General features: G+C 41.6%; 1 protein-coding gene across 2 annotated transcripts in view; it reads left to right on the forward strand.

The window, feature by feature from the left end:
- The window catches only part of LOC128665656 (zinc finger protein 75A), a 135,140-nt gene that overhangs the window by 37,930 nt on the left and 74,349 nt on the right, over nt 1-22,861 (forward strand). For both annotated transcript variants that reach the window (XM_053720242.1, XM_053721039.1), the window contains exon 4: nt 16,862-16,984. In XM_053720242.1, the coding sequence (XP_053576217.1) occupies nt 16,862-16,984 (123 nt within the window). The remainder of the gene's footprint in view (nt 1-16,861; nt 16,985-22,861) is intronic.

The following is a 22,861-nucleotide window of genomic DNA, read 5'->3' on the forward strand; positions in this document are numbered from 1 at the left end:
ATGAGGTATGTGCAGTAAAATATTTTTCTAAAGAATGGAATTGACTAAGAAAATGCTGCTATTACCAAGTTAATGTAAGTAAAGCCTTAATGCAGTGAAAGCGACTGTTAGCAGGCTTATTAATGTATGTGCAGTAAAACTATTTTCTAAGGAATGGTATTGACTAAGAAAATGCTGCTGTTATCAAATTAATATAAGTAAAGCCTTAATGCAGTGAAAGCGACTGTTAGCAGGCTTATTAATGTATGTGCAGTAAAGTAATTTTCTAAGGAATAGAATTGACTATGAAAATGCTGCTGATACTGAAATAATCTAATTTAAGCCTTAATGCAGGGAAAGCAAGACAGGCTTACATTAGATTATTTCAGTATCAGCAGGGAAAGCAAGTGGGTGCAATGCTCTGTGAACTTATTACATATACTGTAAAAATTTCGTTTGCTTTACTGCCTTTTTACAATGTTTTTCAAATGCTGACAAAAGTTATGCCGTCTAACTCTCCCCACGTGTCAGACTCTTCGACTCCCGCTCCAGGGATTCACGCTCAAATGGCGCCTAGTACATCAAGGACGCTTATACCGTTTACTTTACAAGACATGGCGAAGGTTATGAATAATACTCTGGAAGCGGTATTAGTCAGACTACCTGAAATTAAAGGAAAGCGAGATAGCTTTGTGGATAGATACAGAGCATACAGATGCGTCAAGAACCATGTTTGTTACTGCCTCACTATATGCAGTGGGTCATATTTGTGATTCAGGGGAGATGATTTAACCTGATTCCGATATTTCTATATTTAAAATTTATGCTTAAGATCCTCCACTTGTTGCTCAGGGAGGTTTTAGCAGCTCTGAATGACTGGTTTACAATTACAGTGCTAGAAATTGTGTAGACTGAATAGATACTATACAGTGCCGGTGTGTACTGATGTTTCTTTCAATACCTAAAGAGGTTTACAGAAATTATTAATAAGGAATGGGATAGACCAGGTGTGCCGTTCTCTTCCCCTCCTATTTTTAGAAAACTGTTTCTAACAGATGCCACCACACGGGAACTTATGGCAGACGGTCCCTAAGGTGGAGAGAAGAGTTTCTACTCTAGCTAAGCGTATCACTAGCCCTGTCGAGGACAGTTGTGCTTTTTTAGAAAATGTTTATTCAACAAGGTTTTATCCTGTAGCCCCTTGCATGCATTGCTTTTGTCACTGCTGCTGCGGCGTTCTTGTTTGAGTCTCTGGTTGAGGCTTTACAGGTAGCGACTCCATTGAATGAATACTTGACAAGCTTAGAGCACTTAAGCTAGCCAATTCCTTTTTTTTTCTGATGCCTTGTTTTCTTTTGACTAAACTAACGGCTAAGAATTCTGTTTTTACTATCCTGGCGCGCACAGCGCTAGGGCTTATATTATGGTCAGCTGTCGTGACTTTAATAAATAAGCTACTTAACTCCCTTTCAAGAGGCAGACCCTATTCGGGCCTGGTTTGAAGGAGATTACTAATATCACTGGAGGAAAAGGTAATGCCCTTCCTCAGGAACAAAAAAGTCTAATTTTCGAAACTCCAGGACGGTCTAGTGATAACCAGACCTGGAACAAAGATAAGCAGGCCAAGGAGCCTGCTGCTACCTCTAAGACAGCAGGTAGAACGGCTCCCTATCCGGTAACGGACCCTGTAGGGGGCAGACTTTCATCTTTCGCCCAGGCGTGGACGTGAGAGAGAGGCCCAGGATCCCTGGGCATTGGAAATTATATCCCAGAGATATCTTCTGGATTTCAAAACTTCCCCCAAAGAAGGGGAGATTTCACCTTTCACAGTTATCTGCAAACCAGATAAAGAAAGAGGCATTCTTACACTGTGTACGAGACCCATCCAGTTCCAGGGGAGGAACAGGGATAGAGTTTTTACTCAAATCTGTTTGTGGTTCCCAAGGAGAGGGAACCTTCAAATCTATTTTCGATTTAAAGATCTTAAACAAATTCCTCAGAATTCCATCATTTAAGTTGGAAACTATTCGTACCATCTTAACTATGATCCAGGAGAGTCACTAGAGGGCTACAATGGATTTGAAGGATGCTTATCCTCACATTACGATGCAGAAAGATTACCATCGTTTTCTCAGGTTGCCTTTTTAAACAGGCATTACCAGTTTTGTAGTTCTTTCCTTTAGGGTTAACTACAGCCCCAAGAATCTTTATAGAGGTTCTGGGGTCGCTTTGGCGGTTCTTAGGCCGCGGGGCATAGAAGTGGCCCCTTATTTAGACGACATCCTGATACAGGCATCAAACATCCAAGTTGCCAAGTCTCATACGGACGTAGTACTGGCATTTCTGAGATCGCAGGGGTGGAAAAGTGAACAGGAAGAGTTCTCTATCCCCAATCTCAAGGGTTTCCCTCCTAGGGATTCTGATAGATTTTGTAGAAATGAAAATTTACCTGACGGAGTCCAGGTTGTCAAAGTTTCTAAATTTCTGTTGTGTTCTTCATCCATCCGCACCCTTTGGTGGCTCAGTATATGAATGTAATTGGCTTAATGGTAGTGGCAAGGGACATAGTACCGTTTGCACGCCTTCATTTCAGACCGCTGCAACTATGCAGACTCAGTCAGAGGAACGGGGATTACACAGATTTGTTCTCCTGTTAAATCTGGACCAAGAGAACAGAGATTCTCTTCTCTGGGGACTATCTCGGGTCCATCTGTCCAAGGGTATGACTTTCCGCAGGTCAGATGGGACAATTGTTACAACAGATGCCAGCCTTTTAGGTTGGGATACAGTCTGGAACTCCCTGAAGGCTCAGGGATAGTGGACTCAGGAGGAGACCCTCCTGCTAAGGTATATTCTGGAACTGGGAGCGGTATTCCATGCTCTTCAGACTTGGCCTCAGTTAGCAACTCTGAGGTACATCATTTTTCAGTCTGACAATATCACGACTGTGGCTTACATCATCCATCAAGGGGGAACATAGTTTCCTAGCGATGTTAGCAGTCTTAAAATAATTCTCTGGACAGAGACTCTCTCTTGTCTGTCAGCTATCCATATCCCAGGTGTTGAGAACTGGGAGGCGGATTTTCTAAGTCGTCAGACTTTTCATCTGGAGGAGTGAGATTCCCTCCGGAGGTGTTTACACAAGATCAAGCAGGAGAGTGCTTTGGTGTTTTTGGCAGCGCCTGCGTGGCCACGCAGGACCTGGTATACAGATCTGGTGGACATGTCATCCTTTCCACCACGGTCTCTGTTTCTGAGACAGGACCCTCTACCTCAGGGTCTTTTCAACCATCTAAATATAACTAATCTGAGATGGACTGCCTGGAGACTGAACGCTTGATGTTATCAAAGCATGACTTCTCCGAGTCAGTCATTGATACCTTAATACAGGCATGAAATCCTGTCTCTAGGAAAATTAACATAGATATGGTGTAAATATCTTATTGTTATGAATCCAAGGGTTACTCATGGAGTAAATTCGGGATTCCAAGGATATTATCTTTTCTCCACGATGATTTTGATAAAAGGGTTGTCAGCTAGTTCCTTAAAAGGACAGATTTCTACTCTGTCTATTCTTTTGCACAAGCGTCTGGCAGGTATTCTAGATGTTCAGGCATTGGTCAGGTTTTGGTTAGAACCAAGCCTGTGTTTAAAACTGTTGCTCCGCCATGGAGCTTAAACCTGTTTCTTAGGGTTCTTCAAGGAGTTCCGTTTGAACCTTTTTCATTCCATAGATATCAAACTTTTATCTTGCAAAGTTCCTTTTTGGTAGCTATTCCTCGGCTCGTAGAGTCTCCGAGTTATCTGCGTTACAATGTAATTCTCCTTATCTGGTCCTCCGTACAGATAAGGTGGTCCTGTGTACCAACCTGGGTTTTTAGCTAAGGTGGTATCTAACAAGAATATCACTCAAGAAATTGTTGTTCCATTCTTGTACCCTTATCCTTCTTCAAAGAAGGAACGTCTATTACACAATTTGGACGTGGTTCGTCCTTTAAAGTTTTACTTACAAGCTACTACAGATCTTCATCAAACATTCACCTTGTTTGTTGTCTATTCTGGTCAGAGGAGAGGTCAAAGACTTCAGCAACCTCTCTGTCTTTTGGTTTTACAAAAAGCACAATTCATTTAGCTTAGGAGACTGCTGGACAGCAGCCTCCTGAAGGGATTACAGCTCATTCTACTAGAGCTATGGTTTTCACTTGGGCCTTTTTTAAAAATGAGGCTTCTGTTGAACAGATTTACAAGACGGAGTCTTGGTCTGCATTTTATACTTTTTCAAATTTAACAAAATTGATTCTTTGCTTCTTCGGAGGCTATTTTTGGGAGAAAGGGTTTTTATAGGCAGCGGTAACTTCCGTTTAAGTACCTGCCTTGTTCCTCCCATCATCCGTGTACTTTAGCTTTGGTATTGGTATCCCATAAGTAATGGATGATCCGTGGACTGGATACACTTATCAAGAGAAAACATAATTTATACTTACCTGATAAATTTATTTCTCTTGTAGTGTATCCAGTCCACGGCCCGCCCTGTCATTTTAAGGCAGGTAATTTTTTCATTTAAACTAGTCACCACTGCACCCTATGGTTTTTCCTTTCTCTGCATATTTTCGGTCGAATGACTGGATATGGCAGTTAGGGGAGGGGCTCTATAGCAACTCTGCTATGGGTGATCTCTTGCAACTTCCTGTTGGGAAGGAGAATATCCCATAAGTAATGGATGATCCGTGGACTGGATACACTACAAGAGAAATAAATAAATTTATCAGGTAAGTATAAATTATGTTTTTACCTTCTATTTAAGCATCTACAGAATGCCCCTTTATCTCATGGCTGTTTACAACTTGCATTTTAGCCAATCAGTGTGGTCTCATTTGTAACGCCACAGGAGAGAGCACAGTGTTATCTATATGGTATACTAGCTCTTTCTGTCTTTTGAAAAGATTATAAGATGGACTGAGAATAAAGGTGGCTTGCTGGGACTGAAAAACAGGCAGAGGTTTAGAGTTTTAGATGTTATAAAGTATATTAATATAACAATATTGGTTATACAAAGCTGTGAAATGGGTGTGTTATCTATCTTTTTAAGCAATAAAGTTTGGAGTAGACTGTCCCTTTTTAAGATTGATCAATTTCGTTCTTTATTTAATGAGGTTTTGCTTACTTAAGAAATTAAAGTTACCGTTTCTGAAGAGGGGTCTACCGGTTGTTTTGATTTTTATTATAAACCTACTAAGGATTCTGAAGTGGTTTTCTCCTGTTAAGTGTGGTCAGTCCACGGGTCATCATTACTTCTGGGATATTAACTCCTCCCCAACAGGAAGTGCAAGAGGATCACCCAGCAGTGCTGCTATATAGCTCCTCCCCTCTACGTCACACCCAGTCATTCTCTTGCACCCAACTAATAGATAGGATGTGTGAGAGGACTGTGGTGATTATACTTAGTTTTATACCTTCAATCAAAAGTTTGTTATTTTAAAACAGCACCGGAGTGTGTTGTTCCTTCTCAGGTAGAATTTGAAGAAGAATCTACCTGAGTTTTTGGATGATTTTAGCCGGCGTAGTTAAGATCATCTTGCTGTTCTCGGCCATCTGAGGAGTGAGGTAAACTTCAGATCAGGGGACAGCCGGCAGGTTAACCTGCAAGGAGGTATGTAGCAGCATATTATTTTCTGAGAATGGAATTGACTGAGAAAATACTGCCATACCGATATAATGTAAGTTCAGCCTTAAATGCAGTAGTAGCAACTGGTATCAGGCTGTCATGTATGTATATTTACACTTCAGTATTCTGGGGAATGGCACTTCACTGGGATAATACTGTATGAATAAGACTTTAGCCTAACTTGCAGTGGGACTAGCAACAGGCTTTCTAATGACATTTCATTTATTTGATGTTAAACATTTTTGCTGGCATGTTAAAATCGTTTAATTATCTGAGGTACTGGGTGAAAAATTTTTGGGCACTGTTTTTTTCCACTTGGCGGTCGTTTTATTTAATTTAAGACAGTTTACTGATCTCCCTCACTGTTGTGTTTGAGGGGAAGGGGCCTATTTTGGCGCTTTTGCTACGCATCAGAAAATTCAGTCACAAGTCTGTTTTCTTCCCTGCATGATCCGGTTCGTCTCTACAGAGCTCAGGGGTCTTCAAAAGTTAGTTTGAGGGAGGTAATCACTCACAGCAGACCTGTGAGATTGTGCTTTGACTGTGATAAAAAACGTTTATATTCTGTACATTTTAAAAAACGTTTATATTCTGTACTTTTTTTCTGCTATTCAGGGTTAGTTATCCATTGCTAATGGGGGCAATCCTTTGCTAAAATTGTGTTTTACCGGAAAGAATTTGATGTTATAGTTTCTCCGGTTTATTATTACTCAACTGTCATAACTTTTTTCTGTGCTTCTTAAAGGCACAGTACGGTTTTCATATTTGTAAATTGCTTTGAAAAGTATTTCCAAGTTGCTAGTTTAATTGCTAGTGTGTTAAACATGTCTGACTCAGAGGAATATCTCTGTGCTATATGTGCTAAAGCCAAAGTGGAGCCCAATAGAAATTTATGTACTAATTGCATTGATGCTACTTTAAATAAAAGTCAATCTGTACAAATTGAACATCATTCACCAAACAACGAGGGGAGAGTTATGCCGACTAACTCGCCTCACGTGTCAGTACCTGCATCTCCCGCTCGGGAGGTGCGTGATATTGTAGCGCCGAGTACATCAGGGCGGCCATTACAAATCACATTACAGGATATGGCTAATGTTATGACTGAAGTTTTGTCTAAATTACCAGAACTTAGAGGTAAGCGTGATCACTCTGGGGTGAGAACAGAGTGCGCTGTTAATAATAGGGCCATGTCTGATACTGCGTCACAGTATGCAGAACATGAGGACGGAGAGCTTCAATCTGCAGGTGACGGTTCTGATCCCAATAGAATGGATTCAGACATTTCTAATTTTAAGTTTAAACTCGAAAACCTCCGTGTACTGTTAGGGGAGGTATTAGCAGCTCTGAATGATTGTAACACCGTTGCAATTCCAGAGAAATTATGTAGGCTGGATAGATACTATGCGGTACCGGCGAGTACTGACGTATTTCCTATACCTAAGAGGCTTACAGAGATAATTACTAAGGAGTGGGATAGGCCCGGTGTACCCTTTTTCCCCCCCTCCTGTGTTTAGAAAGATGTTCCCAATAGACGCCACCACACGGGACTTATGGCAGACGGTCCCTAAGGTGGAGGGAGCGGTTTCTACTCTGGCTAAGCGTACCACTATCCCGGTGGAGGATAGCTGTGCCTTTTCAGATCCAATGGATAAAAATTTAGAGGGTTACATTAAGAAAATGTTTGTTCAACAAGGTTTTATATTACAACCCCTTGCATGTGTTGCGTCTGTCTCGGCCGCGGCCGCTTTTTGGTCCGAGTCCCTGGAAGAGACTCTTGACTCAATAACTATAGATGAGATTTCAAGCAAGCTTAAAACACTTAAGCTAGCTAATTCATTTGTTTCAGATGCCGTAGTACATTTAACAAAACTTACGGCTAAGAATTCCGGATTCGCCATTCAGGCGCGCAGAGCACTGTGGCTAAAATCCTGGTCAGCTGACGTTACTTCTAAATTACTTAACATACCTTTCAAAGGGCAGACCTTATTCGGGCCCGGTTTGAAAGAGATTATCGCTGACATTACAGGAGGTAAAGGCCACGCCCTGCCTCAAGACAGAGCCAAACCTAAGGCTAGACAGTCTAATTTTCGTTCCTTTCGTAATTTCAAGGCAGGAGCAGCATCTACTTCCTCTGCTCCAAAGCAGGAAGGAGCTGTTGCTCGCTAGAGACAAGGCTGGAGACCTAACCAGTCCTGGAACAAGGGCAAGCAGGCCAGAAAACCTGCTGCTGCCCCTAAGACAGCATGAATCGAGGGCCCCCGATCCGGGAACGGATCTAGTGGGGGGCAGACTTTCTCTCTTCGCCCAGGCTTGGGCAAGAGATGTCCAGGATCCCTGGGCGTTAGAGATCATATCTCAGGGATACCTTCTGGACTTCAAATCCTCTCCCCCAAAAGGGAGATTTCATCTGTCAAGGTTGTCAACAAGCCAAATAAAGAAAGAGGCGTTTCTACGCTGTGTACAAGATCTTTTACTAATGGGAGTGATCCATCCGGTTCCGCGGTCGGAACATGGACAGGGGTTTTACTCAAATCTGTTTGTGGTTCCCAAAAAAGAGGGAACCTTCAGGCCAATCTTGGATTTAAAGATCCTAAACAAATTCCTAAGAGTTCCATCGTTCAAAATGGAAACTATTCGGACAATCCTACCCATGATCCAAAAGGGTCAGTACATGACCACAGTGGATTTAAAGGATGCTTACCTTCACATACCGATTCACAAAGATCATTACCGGTATCTAAGGTTTGCCTTCCTAGACAGGCATTACCAGTTTGTAGCTCTTCCATTCGGATTGGCTACGGCTCCAAGAATCTTCACAAAGGTTCTGGGTGCTCTTCTGGCGGTACTAAGACCGCGAGGAATTTCGGTAGCTCCGTACCTAGACGACATTCTGATACAAGCTTCAAGCTTTCAAACTGCCAAGTCTCATACAGAGTTAGTACTGGCATTTCTAAAGTCGCATGGATGGAAGGTGAACGAAAAGAAGAGTTCTCTCTTTCCACTCACAAGAGTTCCCTTCTTAGGGACTCTTATAGATTCTGTAGAAATGAAGATCTACCTGACAGAAGACAGGTTAACAAAGCTTCAAAATGCATGCCGTGTCCTTCATTCCATTCAACACCCGTCAGTGGCTCAATGCATGGAGGTGATCAGCTTAATGGTAGCGGCAATGGACATAGTACCCTTTGCACGCCTACATCTCAGACCGCTGCAATTGTGCATGCTAAGTCAGTGGAATGGGGATTACTCAGATTTGTCCCCTACTCTGAATCTGGATCAAGAGACCAGAAATTCTCTTCTATGGTGGCTTTCTCGGCCACATCTGTCCAGGGGGATGCCATTCAGCAGGCCAGATTGGACAATTGTAACAACAGACGCCAGCCTACTAGGCTGGGGCGCTGTCTGGAATTCTCTGAAAGCTCAGGGATCATGGACTCAGGAGGAGAGTCTCCTACCAATAAACATTCTGGAATTGAGAGCAGTTCTCAATGCCCTTCTGGCTTGGCCCCAGTTAACAACTCGGGGGTTCATCAGGTTTCAGTCGGACAACATCACGACTGTAACTTACATCAACCATCAGGGAGGGACAAGAAGCTCCCTAGCAATGATGGAAGTATCAAAGATAATTCGCTGGGCAGAGTCTCACTCTTGCCACCTGTCAGCAATCCACATCCCGGGAGTGGAGAACTGGGAGGCGGATTTCCTAAGTCGTCAGACTTTTCATCCGGGGGAGTGGGAACTTCATCCGGAGGTCTTTGCCCAAATACTTCGACGTTGGGGCAAACCAGAGATAGATCTCATGGCGTCTCGACAGAACGCCAAGCTTCCTTGTTACGGGTCCAGATCCAGGGATCCGGGAGCGGTCCTGATAGATGCCTTGACAGCACCTTGGACCTTCGGGATGGCTTATGTGTTTCCACCCTTCCCGATGCTTCCTCGATTGATTGCCAGAATCAAACAGGAGAGTGCATCGGTGATTCTAATAGCGCCTGCGTGGCCACGCAGGACTTGGTATGCAGATCTAGTGGACATGTCATCCTGTCCACCCTGGTCTCTGCCTCTAAGACGGGACCTTCTGATTCAGGGTCCCTTCAAACATCAAAATCTAATTTCTCTGAAGCTGACTGCTTGGAAATTGAACGCTTAATTTTATCAAAACGTGGTTTTTCTGAGCCAGTAATTGATACCTTAATACAGGCTAGGAAGCCTGTTACCAGAAAGATTTACCATAAAATATGGCGTAAATACTTATATTGGTGCGAATCCAAAAGTTACTCATGGAGTAAGGTTAGGATTCCTAGGATATTGTCTTTTCTACAAGAAGGTTTAGAAAAGGGTTTATCCGCTAGTTCCTTTAAAGGGACAGATTTCAGCTCTGTCCATTCTTTTACACAAACGTCTGTCAGAGGTTCCAGACGTTCAGGCTTTTTGCCAGGCTTTGGCCAGGATTAAGCCTGTGTTTAAAACTGTTGCTCCACTATGCAGCTTAAATTTAGTTCTTAACGTTTTACAGGGTGTTCCGTTTGAACCCCTTCATTCCATTGATATCAAGCTGTTATCTTGGAAAGTTCTGTTTTTAATGGCTATTTCCTCGGCTCGTAGAGTCTCTGAGTTATCAGCCTTACATTGTGATTCTCCGTATCTGATTTTTCATTCAGATAAGGTAGTTCTGCGTACTAAACCTGGGTTCTTACCTAAGGTTGTCACTAATAAGAATATCAATCAAGAGATTGTTGTGCCATCATTGTGTCCGAATCCTTCTTCAAAGAAGGAACGACTTCTGCACAATCTAGATGTAGTCCGTGCCCTGAAATTTTATTTACAGGCAACTAAAGATTTTCGCCAAACTTCTTCCCTGTTTGTCGTTTATTCTGGACAGAGGAGAGGTCAAAAAGCTTCTGCTACCTCTCTCTCTTTTTGGCTTCGTAGCATAATACGTTTAGCCTATGAGTCTGCTGGACAGCAGCCTCTTGAAAGAATTACAGCTCATTCCACTAGAGCTGTGGCTTCCACTTGGGCCTTTAAGAACGAGGCCTCTGTTGAACAGATTTGCAAGGCTGCAACTTGGTCTTCTCTTCATACTTTTTTTCCAAATTTTACAAATTTGACACTTTTGCTTCTTCGGAGGCTGTTTTTGGGAGAAAGGTTCTTCAGGCAGTGGTTCCTTCCGTATTAAGAGCCTGCCTGTCCCTCCCGTCATCCGTGTACTTTAGCTTTGGTATTGGTATCCCAGAAGTAATGATGACCCGTGGACTGACCACACTTAACAGGAGAAAACATAATTTATGCTTACCTGATAAATTCCTTTCTCCTGTAGTGTGGTCAGTCCACGGCCCGCCCTGTTTGTATGGCAGGTCTAAATTTTTTTTTTTAAATTATACTCCAGTCACCACTGCACCCTTTGGCTTCTCCTTTCTCGTTGGTTCTCGGTCGAATGACTGGGTGTGACGTAGAGGGGAGGAGCTATATAGCAGCTCTGCTGGGTGATCCTCTTGCACTTCCTGTTGGGGAGGAGTTAATATCCCAGAAGTAATGATGACCCGTGGACTGACCACACTACAGGAGAAAGGAATTTATCAGGTAAGCATAAATTATGTTTTTTTTTTTTTTTTTTTTTTTCTCAGAACACCTGACTATGCAGAAAAAATCATATATTTTTTTATTTAAAGACCCGACTTGTGTACTATAAAATAAACTTTATTAGGGGTCTTTTTTTTATTTTATTTTTATTTCACATATAATGCCCCATTCACAAGCAAATACACATGTTTTTTTGGTACTTTATTTTCAAAACATCTGTTGTGTGGTACAGCTCCAAGACGTGAAAGTTAGTAGCTGCTAAGAGAGCTGAGATCAAGGGGTTTTGAAGAATCTCCCCCCATATAACTCCTTGCAGCTACCGGTGCATCCTGGTTCAGGCCCTTAGTGACGTCACCATGTGCATATATGGTGGCTTTCCCAGTCTGTAGTGCTAGGGATTGGCCAAAACCGCATTTGATTGGCGATCACCCTGCATGGCAGTCTTCATGTGCATAAAATCAGTTAATAGCAACACTAGGTGCTCTCCATGTGTATTCTATATACAAAGTCTTTTAATAATTTCAATATGTTTAGAAATTAGTTTAATTTTCTATCTATCTCTATATCTCTATATCTTTATATCTATCTTCTCTATCTAACCTATCTATTCTATTTTATCTATTCTATTTTATCTATTCTATTTTATCTATTCTATTTTATCTATTCTATTCTATCTAATCTATTCTATCTAATCTATTCTATCTAATCTATTCTATCTAATCTATTCTATTCAATCTATTCTATCTATCTATTCTATCTGTGTGTATGTGTGTGTGTGTGTGTGTGTGTATATATATATGTATATGTGTGTGTGTATATGTGTATATATATATATATATATATATGTATATATATGTATGTATATGTATATATATATATATATATATATATATATATATATATATATATATATATATATATATATATATATATATTATATACAAAATCAGAAACAGACCTTGCACTCGCTGGATTTTTTAACAAACTTTTTTACTTGGCAAAAATAGTGACGTTTCGGGGACAGTGTATCCCCTTCCTCAGACAGTGAATGCTTCAAACTTAGGTGAATTTATACAAACAAATAAATAACCCCTCCCCCCAATTAGCAAGAAAACAGCCAAAAGTGTTGCTATGGTGACCATATGTCACAAAGTGAACATCGTATATACATTATAATATAAGCAATCAAAGCTATGACAGTGAAGATGATCAAATTAAAAGACCTGTAGTAAAATGAACATGGTAAACAACTTAACATTTCAAATACTGGTATTCTTAACAAATCCCTAATGTCCGTTATTGTCCGGGGAGCCAGCCAATATTGGAAGCCTTATATGTTGTAGCCTAGGTGGTCAGGCATACAATACACACTCAAAACCTACCAAAATTGGAAAACAAAGTTCTAATGTAGATCGCCGTGTCCCACGCCATCGCAACACGCCCGCACTAGGTAGATCAGACAAACCCGGAAGTGCATCGGCCAATCACGTGTCTGGCCATGCACCAATCACTCGGGTTGCGGTTGGAGTTGTCATGGCAATGGGTCACAACGATCCAAATAGCAACAAAGAAGCATATCGGACAAATCAGCTACTAAGCATAACATTGTAATAGTACACATCAATAGATACTTGTAATAAATGCTGCTACAAGTGCTATACCACTGCCGTAAATATAACCAGTAAATCATATATATAGAGCCATCTTGCCGTATTCTGATGGGGGTATAATAATATCATACATTCTCCCTAGAGCGCATCTATATCATAGTGGGCGCTGCTACCCCCATCAGAATACGGCAAGATGGCTCTATATATATGATTTACTGGTTATATTTACGGCAGTGGTATAGCACTTGTAGCAGCATTTATTACAAGTATCTATTGATGTGTACTATTACAATGTTATGCTTAGTAGCTGATTTGTCCGATATGCTTCTTTGTTGCTATTTGGATCGTTGTGACCCATTGCCATGACAACCCCAACCGCAACCCGAGTGATTGGTGCATGGCCAGACACGTGATCGGCCGATGCACTTCCGGGTTTGTCTGTTCTACCTAGTGCGGGCGTGTTGCGATGGCGTGGGACACGACGATCTACATTAGAACTTTGTTTTCCAATTTTGGTAGGTTTTGAGTGTGTATTGTATGCCTGACCACCTAGGCTACAACATATAAGGCTTCCAATATTGGCTGGCTCCCCGGACAATAACGGACATTAGGGATTTGTTAAGAATACCAGTATTTGAAATGTTAAGAAGTTTACCATGTTCATTTTACTACAGGTCTTTTAATTTGATCATCTTCACTGTCATAGCTTTGATTGCTTATATTATAATGTATATACGATGTTCACTTTGTGACATATGGTCACCATAGCAACACTTTTGGCGGTTTTCTTGCTAATTGGGGGGAGGGGTTATTTATTTGTTTGTATAAATTCACCTAAGTTTGAAGCATTCACTGTCTGAGGAAGGGGATACACTGTCCCCGAAACGTCACTATTTTTGCCAAGTAAAAAAGTTTGTTAAAAAATCCAGCGAGTGCAAGGTCTGTTTCTGATTTTGTATCTAATTTCACTAGCACCCTGGTTGTTGCATATAAGTGAGAGTGCACATCTTTGCTAAACGGATATATATATATATATATATATATATATATATATATATATATATATATATATATATATATATATATATATATATATATATATATATATATATATATATATATATATATATATATATATATATATATATATATATATATATATATATATATAATCTCTTCATCTCTCTCTCTTTATCTCCTCTCTCTTCATCTCTCCATCTCCTCTCTCTTCATCTCTCCATCTCTCTCTAAAACCTGCACACTTTCTGAGGCACCAGCTTTTACTGAAGCACAGTATATACATACAGTATCTCACAAAAGTGAGTACACCCATCACATTGTGACAACACTGAAGAAATGACACTTTGCTACAATGTAATGTAGTGTGAACAGCCTGTATAACGGTGCAAATTTGCTGTCCCCTCTAAAATAACACAGTCATTAATGTCTAAACCACTGGCAACAAAAGTGAGTACACCCCTAAGTGGAAATGTCCAAATTGGGCCCAATTAGCCATTTTCCCTCCCTGGTGTCTTGTGAGTGTTACAAGGTCTCAGGTGTGAATGGGGAGAAGGTGTGTTAAATTTGGTGTTATCTCTCACACACTCTCATACAGGTCACTGGAAGTTCAGCATGGCACCTCATGGCAAAGAACTCTCTGAGGATCTGAAAAAAAAGAATTGTTGCTTTACATAAAGATGGCCTAGGCTTTAAGAAGATTGCCAAGACCCTGAAACTGAGCTGCAGCACGGTGGGCAAGACCATACAGCGGTTTCACAGGACAGGTTCCACTAAGAACAGGCCTCGCCGTGGTTGACCAAAGGAGTTGAGTGCATGTGCTCGGCGTCATATCAAGAGGTTGTCTTTGGGAAATAGACGTTTGAGTGCTGCCAGCATTGCTGCAGAGGTTGAAGGGGTGGGGGGGTCAGCCTGTCGGTGCTCAGACCATACGCCGCACACTGCATCAAACTGGTCTGCATGGCTGTCATCCCAGAAGGAAGCCTCTTCTAAAGATGATGCACAAGAAAGCCCGCAGACTAAGGACATGGATTACTGGAACCATGTCCTGTAGTCCGATGAGACCAAGAAAAACTTATTTGGTTCAGATGGTGTCAAGCGTGTGTGGCGGCAACCAGGTGAGGAGTACAAAGACAAGTGTGTCTTGCGTACAGTCAAGCATGGTGGTGGGAGTGTCATGGTCTTGGCCTGCATGAGTGCTGCCGGCACTGGGAAGATTTAGTTCATTGAGGGAACCATGAATGCCAACATGTACTGTGACATACTGAAGCAGAGCATGATTCCCCCCCCCCCCCCCCTCCCTTCGGAGACTGGGCCGCAGGGCAGTATTCCAACATAACGACCCCAAACACACCTCCAAGACGACCACTGCCTTGCTAAAGAAGCTGAGGGTAAAGGTGATGGACTGGCCAAGCAGGTCTCCAGACCTAAACTCTATTAAGTATCTGTGGGGCATCCTTAATCGTAAGGTGGGGGAGCGCAAGGTCTCTAACATCCACCAGCTCTGTGATGTTGTCATGGAGGAGTGGAAGAGGACTCCAGTGGCAACCTGTGAATCTCTGGTGAACTCCATGCCCAAGAGGGTTAAGGCAGTGCTGGAAAATAATGGTGCCCACACAAAATATTGACACTTTGAGCCCAATTTGGACATTTCCACTTTGGGGTGTACTCACTTTTATTGCCAACGGTTTAGACATTAATGGCTGTGTGTTGAGTTATTTTTAGGGGACAGCAAATTTACACTGTTATACAGGCTGTACACTCACTACTTTACATTGTAGCAAAGTGTCATTTCTTCAGTGTTGTCACATGAAAAGATATAATAAAATATTTACAAAAATGTGAGGGGTGTACTCACTTTTGTGAGATACTGTATATGCATTTTGTGATTGTCTGGTGGCTTGTCACATGATGCAGGGGAAGGGAAAATTGGATTAACGTTTACATTTGCCAGATATATATTCTACTATTTATTTCAAATTTAAACTCAGTGCTATTGTATTATCCTTTTTTAATGTGTGTTTGTTGGTTGTTCAGTTTTTTAAGTATATGCTAACAAAAAATAGCAATGACTGCAACTTTGAAACAATACCTTAGACATTAGCCCAGGTTTAAAGGGACATTGTAGTGCAAAAATGATATGCTCAAATTTTTAGAGCATTAAATTTTTGCCCTATTCGTTGTTGAAATCTATATGTTTAAACCGCACAAAGGGGTTAAAGTGATGGTAAATTTAAAGGTTGGAAAATATATATTTAGATTGTGTGTATTAAATATATTAAAATCGCTGCATTAATTATTTTTTTTTTTAATTGAGAACTTGTAAAATGCATTAGAAAGACAAAACTAAATTTTAAAAGTTCTGCCTCCCTTCCATTTACTTGTTTCTCATGTGTGACGTAGAGATAGCGGCTCCACCCACTCTCTACGTAGGCTGCAATGCACACTACGGAGCTCTACCTTTTACACATGCGCAAACGTCCTTTTAATGGTAAATAGTTAAAAAATGACATGCTCTAATTCATTATTCATATCGCACCACAATGTACCTTTTAAGTGTTTGTTTTGCAAAATTCTTAATGTATTATATCAATGAGTTGATGTGTAAATGACAAAGCATATGAAAATGTGGAATTATTAAAAGGCATAAACTTTGAAATAGGATCTGTGAAACATAAGCTGCTCCACCTAGTAGTATTGCACAGATTTTTATAAATATTTGCTATACTACTTTATATAGCACCTCTTACGTTTCACAGATCCTACTGTATATTCTAACTGGGATGCCCATCTAGTCCTGAGAGTAGTATATGGTCCAAATAGATCTCACCACTCTTCCTTTGTGAGAGGAATATTGGTGAGATCTATTTGGACCGTATACCACAGATTGTTGTGCACATCAGAGCCCCCTTTTGTATTCAAATTTGTGTGCTTTTGTTATCCACTTTTAAAATATTTGGATAAAGTGGGGATGAACCAAAGAATTCATAAAACTGTTTCTATACAGGAGGACGAACATCTCACTGATTGCCCCAGGAGGCCTCAGTTACTAAGGAGGAAACTGCTTCCTTACAAGTCACAGTATTTGAAGCGAAGGTTTACTCCAGTGCCTAGAGCTTTGCAGCGGAAGGTATGATTTATTTATGTATTTATTTTGTAGGCCACAGCGAGTAGTTAAGTGCAAAACACACAAACCACATTTGTTTTTAAAATATGCTACAAGTATGTTCTGCACTATAATTGTGGTTTGACTTTATTTATAAATATATATATTTATTATATACACAATATATTATACTCACAAGTACGTCACACAAGTAAACATCTTATTAAAAAACAGGGAACCCCTGGTTTAGATGAATGGGGTTCAGGAAATGGCAGATGCTGGTACAGTGACTTTTATAAGCTTATATTAAAATATTTTTTGTTTGTTTAAAGGGATGTAGAACCTTCTGTTTCATTGTTGTAATAAAAAAAGAGCAGTGGATTTATTTAATATAAATCGCTGGTCCCCAGTAAACAAGCAGATTTTAAACTTGGAAGTCTTGCTAGTTGACACTATAAAATAGCTGCAGTCCTTTTATTGCCCATGCTCAGCAGAGTACGTTTGATGCAAAAACCATGTAATAATAGAACTTTGTAACTGTAGTACCCTTATCTAACTGCAGACAGTGGCTACACAGAATTTCTAATAGTACATTAAGCAAGAAAATATTCCTATCACTATACATAAACCCTATTTCTCCTGTTAAGTGTAGTCAGTCCACGGGTCATCCATTACTTATGGAATATATCTCTTCCCAACAGGAAACTGCAAGAGAATTACCCAGCAGAGCTGCTATATAGCTCCTCCCCTCACATATCATACTCAGTCATTCTCTTGCAGCCTAACTAAAAAGGAAGCTGTGAGAGATCTGTGGTGTTTTTTAACTTAGTTTATTTCTACAATCAAAAGTTTGTTATTTTTAAATGGCACCGGAGTGTGCTGTTTATTCTCAGGCAGCATTAGAAGAAGAATCTGCCTGGGTTTTTTTCTATGGTCTTAGCAGACGTAACTAAGATCCACTGGCTGTTTCTCATCTGAGGAGTGAGGTAACTTCAGAGAAGGGGAATAGCATGCAGGGCTCCCCTGCAACAAATGAGGTATGTGCAGTAATTTATTTTCTGAGTAATGGAATTGACTGAGAAAATACTGCTGATACCATTGTAAAGTAAGTTCAGCCTTAAATGCAGTGATAGCGACTGGTATCAGGCTGATGTGTGTGTGTGTGTGTACACTGAATGTATTTTTCTAAGGAATGGAATTGACTCTGAAAATACTGTTAATACTGAAATAATGTATGAGCCTTAACTGCAGTAAAAACGACTGGTAGGCTTATTAATAATAATACATAACTTTCAAATGTATGTTTAAAACGTTTACTGGCTTGTTAATCGTTTTTGTGAGGTACTTGGTGATAAAACTTATTAGGGCATGATTTTTACCACATGGCCATTTTTGTTTTCTGCATAGAAACAGTTTCTGAGCTTCCCCACTGTTGTAATATGAGTGGGAGGGGCCTATTTTAGCGCTTTTTTGCGCAGTAAAAATTCAGTCACAATCTGTCTACTTCATCCTCCATGATCCAGAGCTCAGGGGTCTTCAAAATCCATTTTGAGGGAGGTAATCAGGCACAGCAGTGCTGTGACAGTGTATTTGACTGTGAGAAAAACGTTAATTATATAATTGTTATCCGTTTTTGGGTACTAAGGGGTTAATCATCCATTTGCTGGTGGGTGCAATCCTTTGCTAACTTAATACATTTACTGTGAAAATTTGGTTGCTTTAACTATTTTGGTCATTGTTATTTCAACTGTGTCAGTTTTTCTGTGCTTCTTAAAGGCACAGTAACGTTTTTTATATTGCTTGTAAATTAATTTTGAAAAGTATTTCCAAGTTTGCTAGTCTCATTGCTAGTTTGTTTAAACATGTCTGACTCAGATGAATCTCTTTGTTCACTATGTTTAAAGGCCAATGTGGAGCCCAATAGAAATTTGTGTACTAATTGCATTGATGCTACTTTAAATAAAAGTCAATCTTTACATGTAAAGAAATTATCACCAGACGACGAGGGGGAAGTTATGCCGACTAACTCTCCTCACGTGTCAGTACCTTCGCCTCCCGCTCAGGAGGTGCGTGATTTTGTGGCGCCAAGTACATCAGGGAGGCCCTTACAAATCACTTTGCAAGACATGGCTACTGTTATGACAGAAGTATTATCTAAGTTGCCAGAAATAAGAGGCAAGCGCGATAGCTCTGGGTTAAGGATAGAGCGCGCGGATGAGATGAGAGCCATGTCAGATACTGCGTCACAGTTTGCAGAACGTGAGGACGGAGAGCTTCATTCTGTGGGTGACGGATCTGATCCAGGGAGACTGGATTCAGAGATTTCCAATTTTAAATTTAAGCTAGAGAACCTCCGCACATTGCTAGGGGAGGTATTAGCGGCTCTGAATGATTGTAACACGGTTGCAATTCCAGAGAAATTATGTAGGTTGGATAGATACTATGCGGTACCGGTGTGTACTGACGTATTTCCTATACCAAAAAGGCTTACAGAGATTATTAGCAAGGAGTGGGATAGACCGGGTGTGCCTTTTACCCCTCCTCCCATATTTAGGAAAATGTTTCCTATTGACGCCACCACACGAGACTTATGGCGGTCCCTAAGGTGGAGGGAGCAGTTTCTACTTTAGCTAAGCGTACCACTATCCCGGTGGAGGATAGTTGTGCCTTTTCAGATCCAATGGATAAGAAATTAGAGGGTTACCTTAAGAAAATGTTTGTTCAACAAGGTTTTATTTTACAGCCCCTCGCATGCATTGCGCCTGTCACTGCTGCGGCAGCATTCTGGTTTGAGTCTCTGAAAGAGGCCATTCGCTCAGCTCCATTGGATGAAATAATCAACAAGCTTAAGACACTTAAGCTAGCTAACGCATTTGTTTCTGATGCCGTTGTGCATTTAACCAAACTTACGGCTAAGAACTCCGGATTCGCCATCCAAGCGCGCAGAGCGCCATGGCTTAAATCCTGGTCAGCTGACGTGACTTCTAAATCTAAATTGCTTAATATTCCTTTCAAAGGGCAGACCTTATTCGGGCCCGGCTTGAAAGAAATTATTGCTGACATTACGGGAGGTAAGGGCCATGCTCTACCTCAGGACAGGGCCAAATCAAAGGCCAAACAGTCTAATTTTCGTGCCTTTTGTAACTTCAAGGCAGGAGCAGCATCAACTTCTTCCGCTCCAAAACAGGAAGGAGCTGTTGCTCGTTACAGACAGGGCTGGAAAGTTAACCAGTCCTGGAACAGGGGCAAGCAGGCCAAGAAACCTGCTGCTGCCCCCAAAACAGCATGAAGAGAGGGCCCCCTATCCGGAAACGGATCTAGTGGGGGGCAGACTTTCTCTCTTCGCCCAGGCTTGGGCAAGAGATGTCCAGGATCCCTGGGCGTTGGAGATCATATCTCAGGGATATCTCCTGGACTTCCAAACCTCTCCTCCACGGGGGAGATTTAATCTTTCAAGGTTATCAGCAAACCAAATAAAGAAAGAGCCGTTTCTACGCTGTGTACAAGACCTCTTACTAATGGGGGTAATCCACCCAGTTCCGCGGACGGAACACGGGCAGGGATTCTATTCAAACCTATTTGTGGTTCCCAAGAAAGAGGGAACCTTCAGGCCAATCTTGGACTTAAAAATCCTAAACAAATTTCTAAGAGTTCCATCATTCAAAATGGAAACTATTCGAACCATCCTTCCCATGATCCAAGAGGGTCAGTACATGACCACAGTGGATCTAAAGGATGCCTACCTTCACATACCGATTCACAAGGACCATTACCGGTATCTAAGATTTGCCTTCCTAGACAGGCATTACCAGTTTGTAGCTCTTCCCTTCGGATTAGCTACGGTTCCAAGAATCTTTACAAAAATTCTAGGATCACTTCTGGCGGTACTAAGACCGCGAGGCATAGCGGTGACTCCGTACCTAGACGACATTCTGATGCAAGCGTCAAGTTTTCAAACTGCCAAGTCTCATACAGAGATAGTTCTGGCATTTCTGAGGTCGCATGGGTGGAAGGTGAACATGGAAAAGAGTTCTCTATTACCACTTACAAGAGTTCCCTTTCTAGGGACTCTTATAGATTCTGTAGAGATGAAAATTTACCTGACAGAGGCCAGGTTATTAAAACTTCTAAATGCTTGCCGTGTCCTTCACTCCATTCCACACCCGTCAGTAGCTCAGTGCATGGAAGTAATCGGCTTAATGGTAGCGGCAATGGACATAGTACCATTTGCGCGCCTGCATCTCAGACCGCTGCAATTGTGCATGCTAAGTCAGTGGAACGGGGATTACTCAGATTTGTCCCCCCTACTAAATCTGGATCAAGAGACCAGAGAGTCTCTTCTATGGTGGCTTTCTCGGCCACATCTGTCCAAGGGGATGACCTTTCGCAGGCCAGATTGGACGATTGTAACAACAGACGCCAGCCTTCTAGGCTGGGGAGCAGTCTGGAATTCCCTGAAAGCTCAGGGATTATGGACTCAGGAGGAGAAACTCCTCCTAATAAATATTCTGGAGTTAAGAGCAATATTCAATGCTCTCCTAGCTTGGCCTCAGTTAGCAACTCTGAGGTTCATCAGATTTCAATCGGACAACATCACGACTGTGGCTTACATCAACCATCAAGGGGGAACCAGAAGTTCCCTAGCGATGTTGGAAGTCTCAAAGATAATTCGCTGGGCAGAGTCTCACTCTTGCCACCTGTCAGCGATCTACATCCCAGGCGTGGAGAACTGGGAGGCGGATTTTCTAAGTCGCCAGACTTTTCATCCGGGGGAGTGGGAGCTTCATCCGGAGGTCTTTGCTCAACTGATTCGTCGTTGGGGCAAACCAGATCTGGATCTCATGGCGTCTCGTCAGAACGCCAAGCTTCCTTGTTACGGATCCAGGTCCAGGGACCCGGGAGCGGTGCTGATAGATGCTCTGACAGCCCCTTGGGTCTTCAACATGGCTTATGTGTTTCCACCATTCCCGATGCTTCCTCGTTTGATTGCCAAGATCAAACAGGAGAGAGCTTCGGTGATTCTGATAGCGCCTGCGTGGCCACGCAGGACCTGGTATGCAGACCTAGTGGACATGTTGTCCTGTCCACCGTGGTCTCTACCTCTGAGACAGGACCTTCTAATTCAGGGTCCTTTCAAACATCCAAATCTAATTTCTCTGAGGCTGACTGCATGGAGATTGAACGCTTGATTCTATCAAAGCGTGGCTTCTCGGAGTCGGTTATTGATACCTTAATACAGGCTAGGAAGCCTGTTACCAGAAAAATTTACCATAAGATATGGCGTAAATATTTACATTGGTGCGAATCCAAGAGTTACTCATGGAGTAAGGTTAGGATTCCTAGGATATTGTCCTTTCTACAAGAGGGTTTAGAAAAGGGCTTATCTACTAGTTCGTTAAAGGGACAGATTTCTGCTCTGTCTATTCTTCTACACAAACGTCTGGCTGAATTTCCAGACGTTCAGGCTTTCTGTCAGGCTTTAACTAGGATTAAGCCTGTGTTTAAGTCTGTTGCTCCGCCGTGGAGCTTAAACTTAGTTCTTAATGTTCTTCAAGGCGTTCCATTTGAACCCCTTCATTCCATTGATATCAAGCTGTTATCTTGGAAAGTTCTGTTTTTGATGGCTATTTCCTCGGCTCGAAGAGTCTCTTAGTTATCTGCCTTACATTGTGATTCTCCTTATCTGATTTTTCATTCAGACAAGGTAGTCCTGCGTACTAAACCTGGGTTCTTACCTAAGGTAGTTACTAACAGGAATATCAATCAAGAGATTGTTGTTCCATCTCTGTGTCCTAACCCTTCTTCAAAGAAGGAACGACTTTTGCATAATCTGGACGTAGTCCGTGCCCTGAAATTCTATTTGCAGGCAACTAAGGATTTTCGTCAAACTTCTTCCCTGTT

The sequence above is a fragment of the Bombina bombina genome, chromosome 1 (genome assembly GCF_027579735.1).
Source record: "Bombina bombina isolate aBomBom1 chromosome 1, aBomBom1.pri, whole genome shotgun sequence".
NCBI classification, from domain to species: domain Eukaryota; kingdom Metazoa; phylum Chordata; class Amphibia; order Anura; family Bombinatoridae; genus Bombina; species Bombina bombina.